This window comes from Esox lucius, chromosome 5 (genome assembly GCF_011004845.1).
Source record: "Esox lucius isolate fEsoLuc1 chromosome 5, fEsoLuc1.pri, whole genome shotgun sequence".
Taxonomy (NCBI): Eukaryota; Metazoa; Chordata; class Actinopteri; order Esociformes; family Esocidae; genus Esox; species Esox lucius.
Window position 1 is genome coordinate 29076692 of NC_047573.1, and position 20764 is coordinate 29097455.

At 41.1% G+C, this 20764-nt stretch overlaps 2 protein-coding genes across 6 annotated transcripts; one reads left to right on the forward strand and one right to left on the reverse strand.

The window, feature by feature from the left end:
* Positions 1-924: 924 nt before the first annotated feature.
* Positions 925-10471, reverse strand: LOC105027631 (zinc finger protein 845-like). Of its 3 annotated transcripts, none has more exons than XM_010899800.5 (7): positions 10322-10466; positions 8681-8883; positions 8460-8564; positions 8274-8369; positions 8006-8116; positions 5515-5638; positions 925-5215 (listed from the first exon to the last, which is right to left on the reverse strand). In XM_010899800.5, exons 1-7 carry the CDS (start codon positions 10359-10361, stop codon positions 2967-2969), a joined length of 2928 nt encoding a protein of 975 aa, XP_010898102.2. In that variant the 5' UTR covers positions 10362-10466; the 3' UTR covers positions 925-2966. The 3 variants fall into 3 exon arrangements, with proteins under 3 accessions (XP_010898102.2, XP_010898101.3, XP_019900215.2); XM_010899799.5 differs by having other exon boundaries at positions 925-5275; positions 10322-10465; XM_020044656.3 differs by lacking the exons at positions 925-5215; positions 5515-5638 and adding an exon at positions 6352-6586 and having other exon boundaries at positions 10322-10471.
* Positions 10472-10475: 4 nt separating this feature from the next.
* Positions 10476-20554, forward strand: LOC105027630 (ras-related protein Rab-5C-like). Of its 3 annotated transcripts, none has more exons than XM_010899796.5 (6): positions 10476-10613; positions 11656-11978; positions 13266-13417; positions 13630-13752; positions 15504-15597; positions 19658-20554. In XM_010899796.5, exons 2-6 carry the CDS (start codon positions 11813-11815, stop codon positions 19783-19785), a joined length of 663 nt encoding a protein of 220 aa, XP_010898098.1. In that variant the 5' UTR covers positions 10476-10613; positions 11656-11812; the 3' UTR covers positions 19786-20554. The 3 variants fall into 3 exon arrangements, with proteins under 3 accessions (XP_010898098.1, XP_012987405.1, XP_010898100.1); XM_013131951.4 differs by having other exon boundaries at positions 10477-10613; positions 11659-11978; XM_010899798.4 differs by lacking the exon at positions 10476-10613 and adding an exon at positions 11191-11308 and having other exon boundaries at positions 11659-11978.
* Positions 20555-20764: the final 210 nt, after the last annotated feature.

Sequence of the window (20764 nt, forward strand, 5' to 3'; positions counted from 1 at the left end):
TAATCACAGGGAATGGAGTGCTACATCTAGCAACACAATCTTTTCTACACCCTATTTAGCCACCAATGCAAAACACTATAATAGACTGCACATGTACATTGCTGGCATTTTGCTCCATAGTCGACCGTAAGGCCCTACGACGGGTGGTGAAAACTGCCCAGCACATCACTGGTGCACAGCTTTCAGCCATCATAGACCAGTGCAAGCACTGTCTGCGCAGGGCGCGCGGGATCATCAGGGACCCTTCACATCCATCCCACAAACTGCCCTCCTACCATCAGGCAGGCGGTACAGGTCTCTTCGTTCCCACACCAGCAGGCTCAGGAACAGTTTCTTTCCATCTGCTGTAACCCTGCAGAACTCTGTGACCCATCACTAAACATACCCCTGTCCGCTTCAGGGACCTTGTTGCACTACTCCCTTTTTACTACTCTGACAGTGCCTTGCAAAGTCTGATAATGGCAGTTTTCAGTTGTTACAGGTACATGTCTAACTCGAGAACCTCACTGCTGCTATCCCCACATTTCAGTTGCACATGCACCTTGCACATTCAATTTGCATCGTTGCACATTCACTTTGAATTATCAAGAATGGCATCTGTAGCCGCACAACCATACCACTTGTAACATACACTATACTTAATACTTGTACATTTTCTGCACCATATTTGTCTTAAGTGCACATTTAGTATTGCCATTAGAACTGCATTTGCCACCATTGCACATCTATACATTCCACTTATAATAAACATATACTTAATACTTAAAAAATGTCTGCCCTCTTCTATTTGCACTTCTGGTTAGATATATTTCATTGTACTGTACTTGGGCTTGTTCACAATAAAGTTGAATCTAATCTTTAATATGATGATTGTCTCAATGTTGTTTAATTTGGTAGAACAAAAGCTGCAACAGCACAAATACAGAATTTTCCCCCCATCGGTTTATTTCAATATATATCGTCTACACATACTGCAGTTCGTAAATACAATATATTCACAATGGGTTGTTACAGCTAGATGACAATGCTAAGAATTGAAGGAAATCAAATGGAAAATAACTTTGTAATATAATATTTCTCAGCATACTCAAGAAAAATGTTTTTACATTTGAGACCTGAGGGGTATAATACAAAGCGAGGTAACAGGCTTATCGAGCTAACTTCAGGAGTAACTTGGTGACCTCGGGTGTAACTTCCAATTAACCCGTATTACGAAAGGTGAATACGTTTTACCCCGGGTATGCTGCCATGGCAATTTACGCTGCATCTCTAAACAGCTCAGAGCGTGTTATCTTCATGGTTAACTCTATGTTACCAAAGGTAAGCACCGCCCTTCCGCCCACAAAAAGACCGGCACATTGGGAGACCCAATCGACATTGCCGCACGGATTGTGAGGCTCACTCCGCAGGGCGAGGGTGTTTAAAGACCTTGTAACTCATTTAATTTACCCCGATGGTGTTTTCTAATGAATATATTGCTTCTCATCCGAGGGAATTCGGTATCTTTGCCGGCTTCTAGGGCCAGACGTCTGCATTGCCACTCGCCGGAGTAATGTTGAGCAGTGTGTCGTGCTGGGCGATATTTTGCCAGGGGACATTCATGTATTCCATCGGTGACGCTGAACATCTGAGCAAGAATACTGTAGGCTTCGCCGAGCAGTTCCCAAGGTGGTACTTGCTCTCACTAAACTGCTTGATGCATTTGTTGTGTTCCCTGGCCATTTAAGAATTCTTAGGATTAACTATGCTTTTTATGCGATCGCAAGTAATTAGCAAAAAATACTTGGTCTATTTTTAATATGCAATACACTGGGCCTTATATTTTTTTTTCCGCATATGAATCCCGAAGGGGATTGGTGCGATTGACCGTACGCATATCCTCATTAGAGCGCCCTGGGAGAACATGAGGGGGGTTATGTGAATAGGAATTCATGTTCAGGTATTTGATCATTAAATTCATACAGGTAGCCCTGCAACCTAGGTGTTCAATGGAGTAGAACTTAAATAATTAACAGTGGGTAATGGGTCAATTCCAGAGGTGTAGCCCATGTTTAGGCCATAACTGAATTATCTTTTGTTTTCACATGTTTAGATAGACTATTCTCTTGTCCTTACATCTCAATCATACTACAAATACAGTCTGTCAGCCAGAATAGAGAACATAGGACAAGAACACTGCTCTCATTGATTTACTGTCATCAATATCCTGCCAACAAGCCTCTCTGGCTTTGTTGGCCGTCACAGTGTTAGATTAAGCCGTTAACCTTTCTATTTAAACATGCACACTTCCAGGATAGAAGACGGAGCATGAGCCTCAGCTTGCGTTGCTGAACACGCCCCTTTTAGGCGAATGCTCACAAACTCCAGTAAGTTAACACCAAGTCAACTAACAAACATCTTAAACACTGTCGTAATACCATTTAACACCACTTTAGGCAATCAGAGTTTGTCAACCCTGACTTTTCTCGATAACCCCAAGTTAAACCTGAGTAGGTTGAACACCCTTCGTAGTACACCCCTCTGGTCTGTGAAACCAAATCTTAAGATCTCAGGCAGGGTTACATAAAAGACAGAACACAAAGAGCTGGATGAAAAACGAAATGTCACGAATACAAATAAATGTCACCCTGATTCCCTCCACCTGTGCTGTCTTTATGGTCCATCCCAATTACCCCCTGTGTATTTAATCTGTGCCCTTCCTGTGTTCCTGTGCCAGTTTGTTTTGTGTCTTATGCCAAGGGTCCTTGTGTTTTATTTTTATTTTCCAATGCTCTTAGTGTTTATCTCTAGATCTCCTGTGTACTGTACTCCTGCCTATCCACGACCACCAGTCTTCTCATCGCCGGCCTGTCCTTAAAGCCTGTGTATCGATCCTCTGCCTGCCCCTGACCTGCCTTCGCCTTACAATAAATTGTTGTTGGAATGAGTCCAGAAAATAAAGAAAATCCTTTTGAGTGACAAACTTTTTATGACTGTGTTTTAAAACAATGTTTTCTCATATGTCTTTGCAGGTGTTTCTTTGTGAGATAGCATGACTTGCATAAAGTGCACTCAAATGGCCGTTCTCCTGTATGAATCAGGTGATGAGATTTCAGACTGCCCTCTGTACTAAAACATTTGCCACAATCTGTGCAAAGGAATGGCCGACCTTCTGTATGAATCAATCGATGGCGCTTCAGACTCCGCTTTCTACTGAAGGCTTTGCCACAATCTCTGCAGTGGAAGGGGCGCACTCCGGTGTGGATTCTCATATGTTCTTTCATTTGAGACAGCATGTCAAAACCTTTACCACAGATCTCACAAAGATAGGAGTTCTTAGTGGGTGGAGTTATTAGGTTCTGGTTTACAGAGGTTTTACTAGAAACCAGGGAGCTGCTGCCATCTGCTGGATTGACTTCCCTTGTGTGCTGGTTCGGACCGACTGCCTCGCCTGACTCCCTCAGGTCTTTTGGTGGTTTCTGAAAGCACTCCTTTCCATGCTCCTTCAAAGAAAGTTTCTTCAGGAAATCTTTTCCGCAGCCAGGGCACTGGTAAGGGAGTTGACCATGCTGGGATTTAAGATGCTTCCTCATAGAAGTGGTACTGTCAAAAACATTGTGACACAAGTGGCATGTCCTCATTTTAACTGACTGCTTGGGTTCAAAATTTGGATCGGGATGGCACTCTTTCCTGTGTTCTTTCAAATTGAGCCGCTTCTTAAAGTTTTCTCCACAGTGCTGGCACTGGTAAGGTAGCTGGGCATGTTTGGAATTCAGATGTGTTCGCATTGAAGACGGATTGTCAAAGGTCTTATGACACATACGGCATGTTCTGGCTCTCGAAGAGTATCTTTGAATGTGACTGCCGTTGGACCGGTCAAAGAACTGGTATGTCTCCTCTTCAAAAGATGTAGGTGTGTCGTCCTCTTCTACTTGAGCGGCCACCTCCAGAACTTCCCGAAGATGTTTCTGTAACTCCTCCTCAAGGTCAAAGCTTTGCAAACACTGGGTGCACTGGTACTTGTGGATTCTCCAGTGTGTTTTCAAATCTTGTCTCTTAACGAAAGTCTGATCACAAATCGAGCAAGAGTGAAGACTCTCTGCAGCTTTTTTAGGTTCTTTCAAATTAAAACCTTTCTTGTGAGATCTCATGTGTGCTTTTAAATCCCTTGCTTGAATGAAAGCCTTCTTGCAAACAGAGCAAGAGAAGAGACCTTTCACTCCCAAACACTCTTTTTTATGCTCCTTCAAATTGCACCTATTTTCAAACTTTGCTTCACAGCCAAGGCAGGAAAAGCGAGTTTTCCTCTTAAACTCACGATACTGGTAAGGGAGCATATTATGTTGCGATTTAAGATGCTTTGTCAAAAAATAAAGACTGGTGAAAGAGTTGTTACACAAACAGCATGTTCTGGATTTGGAAGATTTAGTTGGATGGCATTTAGCCTTGTGTTCCCTTAGATTAAACTTTCTGTTGAAATGTTCTCCACAGTCGCAGCACTGGTAAAGGAGCTGATCATGTTTGAAGATCTGGTGCCTTCTCATTGCATGTACAGTGATGAAAGTTTTGTAACACAGATTACATGTTTTGGCTTTGGAAGACTGTGTTGTAGTGGGCCGAACTTTGGAAGCTGTTCGGCGCAGAACTGAAGTATCATGGGTTTGGGATGTCTCTATCCCATCCTCAACAGATTCTGTTGACATGTTGTCCTCGTCTGGTTCAGCTGCCTCCTCACACCCAGTCTGCTGATGTTTCAGGAAGTTCTCCTGATCTTCAAAACTGTCTAAACACCGCACACACTGGAAAGGACTCAGCTCAGTGTGAGATCTTACGTGTGCCGTCAAATCTTCTGCTTCAATGAAAGTCTTCCCACATAAGGAGCACATTTTGAGCCGCTTGCTTCTAACAAATGTACCCGTTGTTTTAGACAAAGATTTCTGAGGTATTTCTTTCCTCAATGTTGGAAAAGACACAGTTAAATGCATATCAGTATTTTCCAGTCTGTGCAGCAGCACTGTAGGCTGAAAGAGCAGACAGGAAGAAGACAAACTTGACAATTCCTGCACTTGCTTTTGGATGGTGTGAGGCTTCGCTTGGAGTTCCAGCCCATTTTCGTTTTGAAGATGGTTGGAAGGTGTGTTCATTTCCAACTCATCCGATACGGAAGGGCTCCCAATGTTCAGAGACCCCTGCATACGTTCTGGGTTAACCTCTGTGTCAAAGGGCTCACTGGTTTCTAGGAGTGAGGGTGAGAGGGACAGAGAGGACAGTATGTGGTTATCAACCGAAGATCCATCTGAGAACAGAAAGAAAAAAAAAAAGTCAATATCCAAACATACAAGTCAAATATTAGAAACATTTTTGAAACCTGATCCACTAGTGAATTTAATTTAACTTACAAAACGAACAACCATTGTTTGGCTGAAAACCCTTTTTACATTAACTAATAGCAATATCCTCTGAACATTTCATGACTTAAGCCAAGACAATAAAGAAGAAATAGCTTTCTTTAATGTTTCAAAGTCTACTGCCTACCGTTGGTGTCCATATGATATCTGTTGTTGTGGTACTGGAGAAGGGACTTCAAGGGTTCTGGATGACACACTGTCTGCACACACTCCTCTAGGATAGAGTGGTCCGGAGAGATCCAAGATGCAGTCTAATGGAAAAGAGGAATGACTTTAAAGAGCAACTGCCCAAGTTAAGTACCTCAACACATGGAAGTACTGTAAAAGTTGGGATGCTGTGTAAAATGGAAAGAAAAATAGAATACAATGATGTGCAAAGCATTTAAACACTATATTCAATAGAAAATAGTACAATGACAACATCAAATGTTCAAACTGAGAAATTTTATTGTTTTTTTGAAATATATATGCTCACTTTGAATTTGTTTCCAGCCACATGTTTCAAAAAACAACAACAAAAGACTGGAAGAGCTGTGTAATGCAAAAAAGAATCTGGAGGAACATCTCACAACTAATCTGGCTAATTGGCAACAGGTCAGTAACATGATTGGGTATAAAAAAAAGCATCCCAGAAAGGATGAGAAGTAAAGATGGGGTGGAGTTCACCATTCTGTAAAAGACTGCGCAGGCCAGTAGTGCAACAATTTAAGAATAAAGTTTCCCAACGTAAAATTGCAAAGAGTTCTTATAATCTACAGAACATAATATCATTAAAAGAAATCTCTGTACACAAGGCCGAAAAACAATACTGGATGGCCGTGATCTTTCGGTCCCTCAGGCGGCACTGCATTAAAAACAGACACGATTCTGTAGTGGACATCACTGTATGGGCTCAGGATCAATTCTGAAAATCATTGTCTGTGAACACAGTACATCGCTGCATCCACAAATGCAAATTAAAACTCTACCATGCAAAGAAGATACCATATATGAACAAGACCCAGAAACACTGTCACCTTCCCAAGCTCATTGAAGATGGACTGAGGTGAAGTGGAAACTGTTGTGCTCTGTTGTCTGACTAATCAAAATCTGGAATCATGGATGCAGTGTCCTCCGGGCTAAAGAGGAGATGGACCATCCGACTTGTCAGCGCACACTTCAAAAGCCAGCATTCATGATGGTATGGGTGACTTGCACATCTGTGAAGGCACCATAGACGCTAAACAATATATACAGGTTTTGGAGAAACATATGCTACCATCCAGACAAGGTCTTTTTCAGGGAAGGCCCTGCTTATTTCACAAAAACAATGACAAACTACATTCTGCATGTATTACAACCGTATGGCTCCATGGTAAGAGTCTGGGTACTATACTGGCCAGCCTGCAGTCCAGACCTGTCAGCAATTAAAAACATTTGGCACATTATGAAACAAAAAAACAACAACAAAGGAGATCCCGAACTGTTGAGCAGCAAGAATGGGAAAACTTTTCACATTCAAAACTACAGCAATTGGTCTCCTCGGTTCCCAAATGCTTACAGAGTGTTGTTAAAAGAAAATGTGATGCAACACAGTGGTAAACAGGCCCCTGTCCACACTTTTTTTAAACATGTATTTTTCCAAAAACAATAAGATTTCTCAGTTTCCACATTTGATATGTTTTCTTTGTACTATTTAAAAAACAGAAATGAAGGTGGCTGGTTTGCACATTTTTGCATTCTGTGTCAATACTCACCTAAAGGATTATTAGGAACACCATACTAATACTGTGTTTGACCCCCTTTCGCCTTCAGAACTGCCTTAATTCTATGTGGCATTGATTCAACAAGGTGCTGAAAACATTCTTTAGAAATGTTGGCCTAAATTGATAGGATAGCATCTTGCAGTTGACTTGTGGGATGCCTCTACCATTTGAATGTCTCAACAGAAATCGAGACTCATCAGACCAGGCAACATTCTTCCAGTCTTCAACTGTCCAATTTTGGTGAGCTTGTGCAAACTGTAGCCTCTTTTTCCTATTTGTAGTGGAGATGAGTGGTACCCGGTGGGGTCTTCTGCTGTTGTAGTCCATCCGCCTCAAGGTTGTGCGTGTTGTGGCTTCACAAATGCTTTGCTGCATACCTCGGTTGTAACGAGTGGTTATTTCAGTCAAAGTTGCTCTTCTATCAGCTTGAATCAGTCGGTCCATTCTCCTCTGACCTCTAGCATCAACAAGGCATTTTCGCCCACAGGACTGCCGCATACTGGATGTTTTCCCTTTTCACACCATTCTTTGTAAACCCTAGAAATGGTTGTGTGTGAAAATGCCAGTAACTGAGCAGATTGGGAAATACTCAGACCGGCCCGTCTGGCACCAACAACCATGCCACGCTCATAATTGCTTAAATCACCTTTCTTTCCCATTCTGGCATTCAGTTTGGAGTTCAGGAGATTGTCTTGACCAGGACCACACCCCTAAATGCATTAAAGCAACTGCCATGTGATTGGTTGATTAGATAATTGCATTAATGAAAAATTTAACAGGAGTTCCTAATAATCCTTTAGGTGAGTGTATGTTTCTTTTATGCAGCATCCCAACTTTTTTTAAATAAGGTTGTAGAAAAAGTTAGCATGTTACCTGTTGAAGAGTTGGTGTTGGAAGCAGCTTCTCCAACCTAGATAGAAACTCCCACAACAGAGACTGAAGTGCAGAGTTGAACTTGGCGCCAAATTCCTCTAGAAAAACGTTCTTAGAAATAAAATAAAAACATTATGTCTGTGCTTTTGAGTATTTTGAGTACTCAGTTTGCTTTTGTATTTTGTCTTTAACTTAAGTCTGAAAATGCAAGATAGATAACATTTTGTTTTGAATTATTTATCAGCTACAGAATAAGAAACAATACTACCTGGAAGAAGCGTTCCCTCTGAACTGGGTCCTCTAGTAGGGTTTGAATCAGCTTCAGGAAGTTAGATTCTGATACCTCCACCTCTGGATCAGGAACCTACAGCAAGCACTGCATGGTCACTAGCCACGTTAGTATAACAAAAGCACAAATCTCAATCATGATCCTTCACAGAGTAGCAGCACGCACCTCAATATCCCTATGAGTGTTGATACAGGATCTCACTCTGTTGAGGTGGGGCTGGACCGTCTCAGGGTTGGCTAAGTGATCTGTACGAAACAACTCTAGAACCAGCTGATGGAAGAAATAATTCCATTAATCTACACCAGCAGTCTACAGACTGGACACAATATGCCCTGTGCTGTTACAAGTTTCCCCTGCTTTCTCTCCCTGTCCGCCCCATATCTCACCTGTGCTCGAAGCCCCATGATGAGTTGCACTCGCTCTCTGTAACTCATCAGATCAGGGACTACCTGGAAGACGGTGCTGACAAACTCCTCCACCAAGCCGTAGTCCATAATGTCTCTCCGCTGGACGACTTGCCACAGAGCGGCCGACACCAGCCGCAGTGGAGGGACGTGAAGACGCAGGGATGACAGAGGAAGACTGGCATCTACAGGACCCACAGATTCACAGTTAGCTTTTTGAAAAAGATTGTGTTCAGGTAGCAAATATAGTTACCTCCAGGACCACCAGCCATCGAAGTCAAATACATTTTTCTTTACTACATGGCAGACATAGATCTCTAGCAGATGTCTAGAACAGAACGGAATTTGTAGAGCTTCTACCTCCAAGCCATAACACTGTTCAACAGACAAGGTATTACTAAATGGTTACACGGGCTATCTGCATGGTCCCATTTTTACACTACCACTTTAGTATTGACTTTATGCAAACATACTCTCCTCCCCCCGCCACTCACACACACACAATGACACTTAAACACATGGATACTTACACCACACGTATAGTCACTTTAAACCCACAAATAAGTGTTGCACCAATGCCCTCAAACAGAAAATGCTGGATTACCAGAGCTACAAGCTGGGCTAGCACCGCCCCTACACACACGCCTCACCCTTGGGGCCTCATCAGAGGAGGGATTTAAGGGCTCTGGGAGCAGCTTGGAGTGGGGGAAAGAACAATAGATAAACCAGAGAAGGCTGCAAGATGGAGGTCGGGGAAGATGGCCAGGAGAAGACAGATGCTGGGTCCAGCAAAGACACAACAGCCAGCACCCATTCCTTCCAAACCCCCACTGGGAAGCTGCCCCAGAGTCAACACTGCTTCCCCACAAAGTGTCTTTGACATTTACCTTTACATTTCAGCTCACCCTTCTCTTTATGTTAATAAAACACCCATCACACCAGGGACCCAAACATAGCCTCTGTGTCTGTTTCCTGTGTCTCTTTCTGTTACAATACATTAACCACAACTACCTCATAGTGCTCCTAGCCACTCTATTGTCAAGTGCAATTTGTTATTCATTGTGTACATATTCCTTGTGTTACTTTTTCTCTTGTATTCATTTTATTGTCTATTGATGTCTCTCTCTTTAAATCTGCAGTGTTGGGGAAAAAAATGACTGTTAGTTTACACCTGTTGTTTATGAAGCAACTTCACTCAAGCATATTGAATGAAGTTATAAAGCTATTTGAGCTATGTTTGTGATACTCGTGAAATGTCTTGGCCACTGATGTGCAATAATACATGTAGGTAAAAGTACTAGCTAATATAGCGACATGTTATTAAAGTGTTGTTGTTACGATGTAATTACCGTTAAGATGTAAAAGAATGTCTCCATTGTTTTATCCACTATTCTATGGTGCATTACTTGCAGGGCCAAATAGCTTTTATAGCTATTAGAAAGCACGTGTCCCTTGCATTGAGACTTGTGATTGGTAACTTAGTCAATTCTATGGTAGGAAGGAAAACTGGACTATTAGCTACTACTAGCTAGTCAGCTAGCCAAAGAACAAGTTGCTGAATTGTTGGGAAAATCTTCCAGAGGGTGCCATTGCAACTGGTCCAGGCAGTCTATTTGTCCTTACCTTTATCCTCCTGGGCCAGGCTTTGCATTTTGAGGTCCATGCACTTACGTAGCTAGCGCTTTGTAAACAAAACAATTTGAGCTTTCTCATGTACTGCAGCCTCCGACTAGTCTAGTTTCAGAAGAGAGATGGGTGTAACCCGGATGTTCGGTTACACAACGAGGAAGTAAAGTATCTACGAGAAGAGTGATTAGCTAAATAGTAAAGTCAAACAAACAGCATAACAATCAATAGTACATAAAGGACAACGATTTCTCTGAGTAGTTAAATAACTACGACTCCATCTAAATCGGTAAGAAATAATATTTTACACTAGATAATAGTTGTTAGCGTTACAATGTAAACAAAGATCGACTATCTGCTCCAGCCATTGCTGCTAACCAACGCAGTTATCTAGCTTAAATAGCAACATTTTCTCCCACTTGCTATTGTTGTTTTATCATCTGTCTTAAGTGAAGCAGCCAGCTAGTTAAAGCTTATGCGCTTCCTGTCATAAGGTTTTGTATATCTGGTGGACTTTATGTTGCACTGAAGCTCATCATCCCTGAACGTTAGCAAGCTAACGTTAGTATCTACCGTTAGCTCGCTTCGCCGGACTCTGGATTAGGTCGGATGACATCACTCAGACAGTAAAGACTTCTCACCAAGCAGCAGAGAGAACAAATAGTATAGTATGTATACATTAACAGTGGGAACGTTAGCCAGCTTTGCAAATTCTGCTACATACAAAAAGCAATCGGTGTGGAGGCATTTCTGGATATAATTTATAGATGTGCCTTATGTTTTTATGCTTACCAACAGCAAACGGAACAGGTGCATCTACTTAAAGATGCATTCCGGGATTTATGACCACACAGTTTGTTAACTTGCGCTTACGTGCCAAAACGCGTCTACGAAAATTGTGTACTATGGCACATATGTGCTGATATATGCTTCATGTTATCCAAACTACTTGCGTTCAAACTTGGAATTTAATGTCTTACTAAGGTAAGATAGTGATTACTTAAAGATTATGCAAACATAAATTGAAGTATTACACATCCAGACTGACATTGGAGGTTTAAGAAAAGGTTTATTTGCTAAACGTTCCCAGACTGCATCTTTAATAACCCCAATGTTTGAGTCTAAACATTAATAGAACAGTGTCAGGGCTCAGAAGGATATGGCGGCCAACAAGACACCAGGACCAGTGTGGTTAGCCCAACTTCCACCTGTCTATACCTGTAGGGACTTTCCAGTCAGACTAGGTAGTTTTAATGCTTCTTTATTATTAACCTAATGTATATTTTCTCCACAACCAGCCTCACAGTTTCTGCATTTCTCTCCACTTCAAGCAGCTTTCCCCTAATCCCAATCGTGCCTGTGTATCTGGATCCCCTACGCTAGCCAATACGTATCGGAATTCTCCTGCTGCTCCAGACTCCCTTGCTGCCCCAGTCTGCGTGGCCCAGTCCAGGACTCTTTCATTCGGGTATTTCACTGCACAGCTCCATGGCGGGTCGTGGAGGGACGGCGCGATCCAACGGCCCGGCAGCAGGCAGCAAGATCTGCCAGTTCAAGCTAGTGCTGCTGGGAGAATCGGCAGTGGGCAAGTCCAGCCTGGTGCTGCGCTTCGTCAAGGGCCAGTTTCAGGAGTACCAAGAGAGCACCATCGGAGGTGAGAGTTATTCTCTGACCGTAAATAAGTGTTGTTACCATAACCTTTTCTGGGGTTTCTAAAAGGTTTTATTTGAAATGTGTGTTTACTGGCTGGCATTACAAAAAAGGCATCACCATATCATGTCTGTTAAAAACAGAACGGGTTATATAGCATGAGGATACATTTCTTTGGGGATTGATTACCTGCAGTAATCTACTCTCAGACCAGAGGAGAGTGGTCGTATGATTGATACCACTGTTGGTGTGGCTTTTTCTAGGGGAAAAAAAAGAATCTCAAGCAAGTCAATATAGTCTGATGCTACTGCACCTGTTATTAACATCTCAGTGTAATTGACAGACACAGTAGAACAGCGTATTGACCTGAAAGCCTGTCCTGTGCCATTATAGCGAGCTCCGTTATCAGGGAACAATAAGGGCACATGAGGCAGCAGTGATGTAAAAAGTGTAAAAGGTTGTCATTTCTCCTTACTGCAAAAATGAAGAAATGGGCCCTGTTAAAATAAGAAACTTTTTCATCCTACTTCCCCCTAGTAGTTTAATGGCTTTTACCAACCCTGTCTTGTCAGCATTCAGGCTCTGTACAGGGCTGTAGGATGTAAAGATGTCAAAGAATTGGAATGAGACCACCGTCTATCTGTGCTGTCATGTGACTAGAATTCTCACATAGCCAAGACCAGTGTTTGCAGCTCACAGACTTGGGATTAGCATTTCATTCCTCAGCTCTTATCCTTTGAAGCAGCGGCGCAGTGCTCATTAGGAAGATAAACCTCCAACCTGTTCGGCAGGCTTCAGCTGAAAAGCACAAATGACACCAACATTAAAATGTTTCTCCAGGTCCATTGCATAGTATATGACAAAGTGCAACGTAAAGCACTTCATTGTTGTTGGTATCCATTTTGTTGATTTCCTTTAAGTCACTGTGTGAAATGTACGTACACAGAAATCCCTTTGGTACTATTGTCGTACGTGTACATTTTGTGTGCGCTTGGGTATGTGTTTGCGAGTGTGAAAATATGTGCCTGTTGCCTCGAGCAAATTGAGGAACCACAACTGAAAGCTTTGTCCCGCTGACAGACACGACTCAACAAATGTTCACGTTGACGACCGTGGGAGAGTCGGACAGCATGTGCTGTGCTCAAAGCCCTGCTGGGCATTTGTGAGCAAGTTCACCTCTCTTGTCACCACAAGGACGAGGGAACTGTGGCTACGCTCGTTAAGACACTTGCAAATGGGCCCGTATCCTCCTGAGTTGTCGTTCTCTGCCTTTCCCCTCTCTCTTGTTCAGCTGCCTTCCTCACACAGACCGTCTGCCTGGACGACACGACGGTCAAGTTTGAGATTTGGGACACAGCGGGCCAGGAACGGTATCACAGCCTTGCGCCTATGTACTACAGAGGAGCACAGGCGGCCATTGTGGTCTACGACATCACCAACACAGTGCGTAAAGGGTCCTACATCTGAACTTACGTTTCCCCCTCGTCACTGTATAAGCGGGGTGCGCAATTGATTTGTGAGACCAATATTTAAGGATACCACTTATGATATTATCAAGCTACAGTATCTTAACCATTTGGCAGAGACTGGAAACTTTCAAGTGTGATGTTATAGTTACCAATCGCAATCGTCTGCGCTTTGGCGTGTTTTACCAGGACACATTTACGCGAGCCAAGAACTGGGTGAAGGAGCTGCAGCGACAAGCCAGCCCCAACATCGTCATTGCTCTGGCCGGGAACAAAGCCGATGTTGCCAACAAGAGAGCCGTCGATGTCCAGGTGAGATCAGTTCCTACACTGTGTTTGTGTGTCTATGCCGTCGTTTAGGATGTGATCTGTTCACATTCATTATTCATTGATGTTTGAACATGTGAAGCGGATCTTAGGCGGTGTGCATCATGTCTAAAAGATTTCTAGGGGACATTTGTTTCACACACAATTAGGGTTTTTGCGTGCCAGACTGGGTAGTCAGTGTAAACATGTACAGTAGGAGAACAAACTTTGTTGTCATTCTTAGTACTAACTACCTGATTAACTGGAAAGTAGAGAAATATATGGTGTTTTAAAACATGTCTATTTTGTCTTCTAAAAATTATTCTTATTATCAGATTGCCATTTTGTTAAATCCTGGAACTTGAGGTATTTCATGAGCAGACCGATATAGAGGAAGTAGATTGTACCGCAACATTTAAGTTTGCACATTCTAGATTGAGGATCTTGGGTTTTTTGAGACATCATTGCTAACATTAATAATTAGCACTTTAAAAGGGAATTTCACCTCGCTCAGCTACGTACTAATTACTAATCCGATTGTATTCATATGGACCAACTACATCACGTTAGTGTTCTTGCCGTCTAAAAGTGTTGAAAGATATCCAACAGCTCTATCAAACGAGGGACAACCACAACACAAAGTGTATTGGGATCGGAATGACAGAGGCTTTGCAAAATGCAACAAACGTTAATGTTAAGATCTGGCCGTTTTATACACTCGATAGTGTCGTTTGGAGCATTCCTGCAATCCTTCCCAAATCCAGTGCTTCTCAAAAGTATTTACCCTCCTCTGGCAGCAATTTCAGCTGCATTTCATCATTTTCGTCTTTTCAAAAGTCAAGTTAGATGGTGTGAACAGCAATTTTCAACTCTCTCCATATATTCTCAATAGGGTTGAGCTCTGGGATTTGGGCTATTCGAAGACAGTGACGTTTTAATTTTGAAGTCAGTCCCTGGATATTTAAGGCAATTTTTCTGCTGGAAGATGAATCTTTTCCCAATTCCCGGGTCTCTTGCAGACTTCAGCAGGTTTTTTCATCCAGGATTTCTCTCTACTTTGCTGCTTCCATTTTGCCTTCCATCTTAACCAGCTTTCGAAGCCTTAATGCAGAAAAGCATACCCATAGCATGATGGTAGTAGTGTGCTCATTTTAAATCCAGCGCTAATGGCAAGGCTGTGATGTCACGTTCCGCTGCATGTTTCTGTCCTGCTTGAGACTGCCTTTCAATTAATTATGTGACTTCTACAGGCCATGCGATCAATTTTTTTTTTTTTGTATTTGTAATTAATTTACAACAATTTGTAGATTATTTTCTTGTATCATAAGTCAAATGGTCTGGTTAACATGTCTTACATGTCTATACAGTATGAATCTAATGAAAAGGTTTACTTCCACATATCATATTTGGAGACAGACTTCCCAACCCCGTCCTCAGGGATTACAAGGCATTTCCCATAGTTTTTGTAGCCCTGAATTAACACACCTGATTCAGTTAATGTGTTCATTAATTTAATCAGATGTGCTAGTTTAGAGCTACATAAAGTGAAACATCTGGTGTTCCCCAATGAAAGGTTTGAGAAGTACTACACACAATGACTCAGTTTTAATTTGTTGTCATTGGAGAATCTCGATTTCAGATTTCACATTCAAACTTAATCTGTGTCCAGGACATAGGCTTTGGTGACTAAGAGTCTGTTAGCCTCCAATAGTCCTTTAAAGTCATGTAATATTGATATAATTGACATTTGCCTACAGGAAGCCCAGGCATATGCAGATGACAACAGTCTACTGTTCATGGAGACTTCCGCCAAGACTGCCATGAATGTTAATGAAATCTTCATGGCAATAGGTAAGGCCAACAATCTCCACACACTCCAAGCACTATAGGCCCGAATCAAGATATAGATGGTTATTATTAGATGGGTTTCTAAATAGCCTAAATACACCTTCACCCTAACATCTTTAAAGTGGTGAAAATGGCAGGACATTTAATTATACATTACTACATTTCATTCTACTTTTGGTTATTTAGCAGATACTCTTGTAGCAACTCTATATTGGGTTGTATTAATCCAGATGGAGAGGATTACGCTTTATATGATTATTTTACATCTACCTCCAGTGCAGAGAAAGTGTTTGCCCTCTTTCTGGTTTTCTTTTTTGCACATTTTTGACTTTGATTCTTATCAGATTTTCAACAAAACCCTAGTATTAAATGATGAGAACCTGAGTGAACAAAACACTAGTAAGCTAGTATAATGTAGTTAGTGAACATAAGTATCAGGGATTCCCCTAGATCTTTTTTTTGGTGGCGGGTTGTAGCAGCACGTAATTGACATAAAAGCATCTGTTTGATATTTCACCATGACATTTTGGTGCATTCACTCAAATACATAGTTGTTTTTTTTGTCTTTCAAGTTTTCCCTTTGCAGTCTATTACCTAGCAATTGCATTCAATCACATATCATTTTTAAAAACCTCCTCAGTTTTTTGGCCTCAATTATTATGCCAGTTATTCATCATCATTAGTCTATACTTATTGTTCTTAATTGATATGCACACAGTCACATGCAAGTTATTTTTCTGATATTTTGTGACATTATAAACAACACAAAATTAAGCGTTACTAAAGAGTCTGATGAAATTAAAAGCAGTTGTGAATATTTTATGACAGCAACCTTAAAAACAGCCAAATTTGTGCTTTAAATCAGCGGTTCCCATCTCTAGTCCTCGAGTTTCCCCAACAGTACACATTTCCATTGTAGCCCCAGCAGCCAAGCACAGCTGATTCAACTTGTCAACTTATTATCAGGCTCTCACTGTGTTGAATAATGTGTGCTTGTCCAGGAATACAACAGAAAAGTTTGCTGTTGCGGGTACTTGAGGAATTGACCACTGCTCTCAATAAAGCCTTTGGCCTACCCACTAGAATGCCTAATATAATGGGCCTAATTAGTCACTGTTACTCGGCTTGCCTCGCACAGTGCAGTGTCCTTTTATTTTTAGAATTATGTGAATAATGATATACAATAAAATAAATAGGCCTAATACTTTGTATTATGTTAATGATATGTAAGGGCAAAGTATGCATTGCATAAAAGCAGTGAATTATTTTCTGTACAGTACAGTTAGTTTCAGCTTCTACAGAAAACATTGTTTTGCGATATGCTTAAATCAAGCATCACACATGTCCAGACTGCCTCTGTGTCTGCAAGTACTTGATTATTGTTTTTAATGTCATTTCAATGGAGGCAGGCATGGTCACGAAGGGAAACTTCTGAGACCCAATAACGTCTGAATCACAACGATCAAGATGATGCAAAAATAGTTTTTTAGAGTTGTCATTGGGCCTGAAAATTGGAGCCCCTGACCCAAGTTTTATTACCTGAAGCCTGGCCCAGGCCCGGCCAAACACCATATGGCATTATATAATATAAACATGGGGCACTTCCATAAACCATGTTGCTGTTTCACTTACACCGCACTTCTGCTGCATACGAACTGTGGAGAGAAAGGAGGAAACTTGCCTTTTATTCCATGTTATTTTTTTTGGCATGTTGTAACAAAGACTTTTGTAAAAGTTTTAAATAAGAATGCGTAATCCTGAATTTCTGATCATGTATTCAGCATTGTTTACGCTCTTTAAATTTGTCGGGAAAATTGGTATTTATAAATTGGGTTACACCAGCACATGCGTCACAGAGTGCTTGTTCGTTACTGTCCTTTCTGATCTCTTCTTTTCATTGATGATCAAGATTAGAACTGAAATGTAATTATTTTGGCGATAGGGTAGTTTATATCAGAAATGATGATTGTTAACATTGCAGATAATTACTTCAACATGCTATTACTTCAACAAGTAACATGCTATCCAATTTTTATAAATGTTATTTTTCACTATTCCAACGTAACTATCCAGGAACAGCTGCCCATCATATTCAACGCTAAAATGCGTGAATGACAAGGTGGTTTGGTTTAATTCTGTTTGGATTCAGAGTGACATTTTTAAGGATTCAATTAATGGTAATGACTAATATAAATGATTGCTCAAACCAAAAAATTGAAATTCACTTTTATAGATAGAAGGTAGCGGATAATGTTTGCAACTAATTACAGATGCTGACCTTACTAAGAACAGATGCTGACTTTACTAAGAACTGATGCTGACTTTACCAAGAACAGATGCTGACTTTACTAAGAACGCAGACTTTAGCGTCTGGTTTACATGGTTGGCAGTGGCACACCACACACATTTATTATGTCCTATTCAAATTATTCTTAGTAATAGTATTAACTTCTATAGTAGCATGCTGCATCAGTATGAGTAAAGGTAATCTTCATGCATGTCACACTAAAAGAGTGGGGGGAGGAACATTTAAAAACAACTGAATTTTTTTTCTCAAAATTAACTAACATATTTCAGTCAGAACCAAGTAACAAACTTGTTCATAGCTGTAATTGCAACTGTAGCACCACACCTGCTCATGCCATTGCACCTGACAGGAAGGAGAGCGAGAGACAGAGTGGCAGTCAAACAAACACCAGCCTTGTGAAGAGCAAGGAAGGCACATTCAGCAAAAATATAATGCTTTTGCTTTTCTAGTCTCAAAATGACCGTTTTCAATAACATATATTTTTCTGTGGCAGGCTACAATTTAGGCCAAATCCGAACTAGGCCATTCCAAAAGTGTTTTGAAGATGCTTTGCAAGTTCTGCCCTGTACCATAGAATTCTAACAAAGAATGCCAGACCATCCATTGTTGAGCTGAAGCACAGATTAGTCTAGCAGCTAGACAACAATTTAAAACCCATCTCTGGTTATTTATTTTGATTTCATAGAGCCCACTGGCTAAATGCAGTGTCTATTCTTTTCATCTGCCCTGCAAAGCTAATTGCATAAGCATACTTAAGAACATTTTCTGTTTCAACCCACCATTTTTGGATCCTTGCTATCCCGGTTGCTGGCAGGCTAAAGAATCAAGGGTCTTTTGTTGTTAGTGAAGTTATTTGACCATAGGCTATTTACCTATCTCACTTGTCATGCACATTGTTGTTCGTGAATGTGCTATAATTTATATTGATATTGCATACCTTAGGCACTCTAACGTGAGGGGCGTTCAGTCCATCCAGCAGGCATGTGTTTATTGGTGTGACTGTATGTCACTCCCAGAAATGTATCAGGGGGTCAGACTTGTGCTATTGGCTCAAAGCCCGGGCTGCACTGAGTCAGTTGATTACCCATTGCATGCATGTGGGTAAAAATAAAAGAATGTCAAGATCCACAAAACTCACCACAGCCCTATACCAGACCGAGGCAGAGTGGACAGGAAACCCTGTCCTAGTCAATGTCCATATCTAAACCCAATTGTGATGTTGTAACAGGGCCAAATACAAGCTGTTCAGGGCAACTGCTCATGATTCTAGATGGTTGATGGGGCCAGAATTCCTCCTCAGCAATATGATCAACATCTGAAGGTAGCATTTGGTGGCCCAACCAGTTATTGATTATATAGAGGGAGGTGGGTATGGCGTAAGGTCATTAATTAAACAAATCTGTATGTAAATGTTATTTCATCACCTGGATTGCCTTTTTTATTTTAGGTTTTGGTTGACCATCTTTGATGATATAGTTCCAAAAATATACCAACAATTTTGAAAATTCAAAAGCAGGCAAATAATTTTAAACACTGTTAATGTTTTTTCAATTCATATTTTTCCTACATTCAATGTATTTAAAGGGTTAGGAAATTCATAACAACCAGACTGCAAATGTCAGTGTATCAGAGTTTCACCACTTGTGATTTTAGACTTCAAAAAGCTTCCAGTTAATGTTTTTGGATGACCGGGACTTCCGCCTCTCTGATTATTGTGTAAGTGTTAATTCTCTACTCTTCTCTCTTTCCTTTTAGCCAAGAAGCTGCCTAAGAATGAGGCACAAGGCAGAGATGGGGAAGGGAGCCGGACCAGGCCGGTGGTGGACCTCCTGGAGCCTGCCCCCCAGGGCCGCAGCGGCCAATGCTGTGGTGGGAGCAATTAGCCTATAGCCAATGAACTGTCTGAGTGAGCCCAGAACACGAATATCATCAAGACGACAACCAATCACGGCCTGGAGGGGAACGATGCGTTAACCGTTCTCATCGAATGCACTTAAACTGAGATTGACAGCCAAGCTAACCTGCCCTCCCATCACATCTCGAATTTAAAGGAGCCTCTTTTTAAAATCATAAGCTAGACAGGGTCAATGCGGCCCTGCCGCATTCTCCCACTTTAATCTATCCACCTACTAAATTTCCCTTTCAGTATTCTTCTTCTCTCACTTCATTTGAATACTAACTGGATTATGTCTTAATGCTCTTCCTAAAGGATGGAAAGGGTTTATTGATCATACTATCCCCTAATAGCCTGTATGTTTTGGTGACAGGTCTATAAAGTGATCTTTAAGTCATCCTTTCTGCTATCCAGTCATTTTCTTCCTTCCTTGTTGAACTTCCTCGCCTGGAAACAGGAAAAGATTTGTCAGGAGGACAATATGTGGTTCCACTGTTTCTCTGGATCTTGTAAATGATCAGCCTTTATTATTATTACACCATTATTCTGGCACAAGTGGGGATTGATTATATAGGACACACCTAATGTGGTTTCTGACAAATTCAACTGTAACAATGAAGCAATGTGCATTTTAACACCTAGTGCACCAATAATTTTTAGCATCTTGTTTATGAGTCTGTAATATAAATGTAAGAAAAAAAAAGTAAAATTTGAAAACAATAAAAAAGTTGGCAAGATTTTCTTGGCCAAAATGTAAACTGTAATTTGAAATGTTTTTTGCATTTGTTCACCATGTTATGTTTCGCTGTGAGGACCGCAGTTTGTGGAATAGTATAATGAGAGAATCAGTCAGGTGTTTGTATACCTTTCCAAGGCACTGTGTGTAACTGAATTGCATCAAAGTCACAATTGTATTCCAACATTTATAATTTATGGTTGATCTCATCAATTAAAAGATGCCCGCCAAT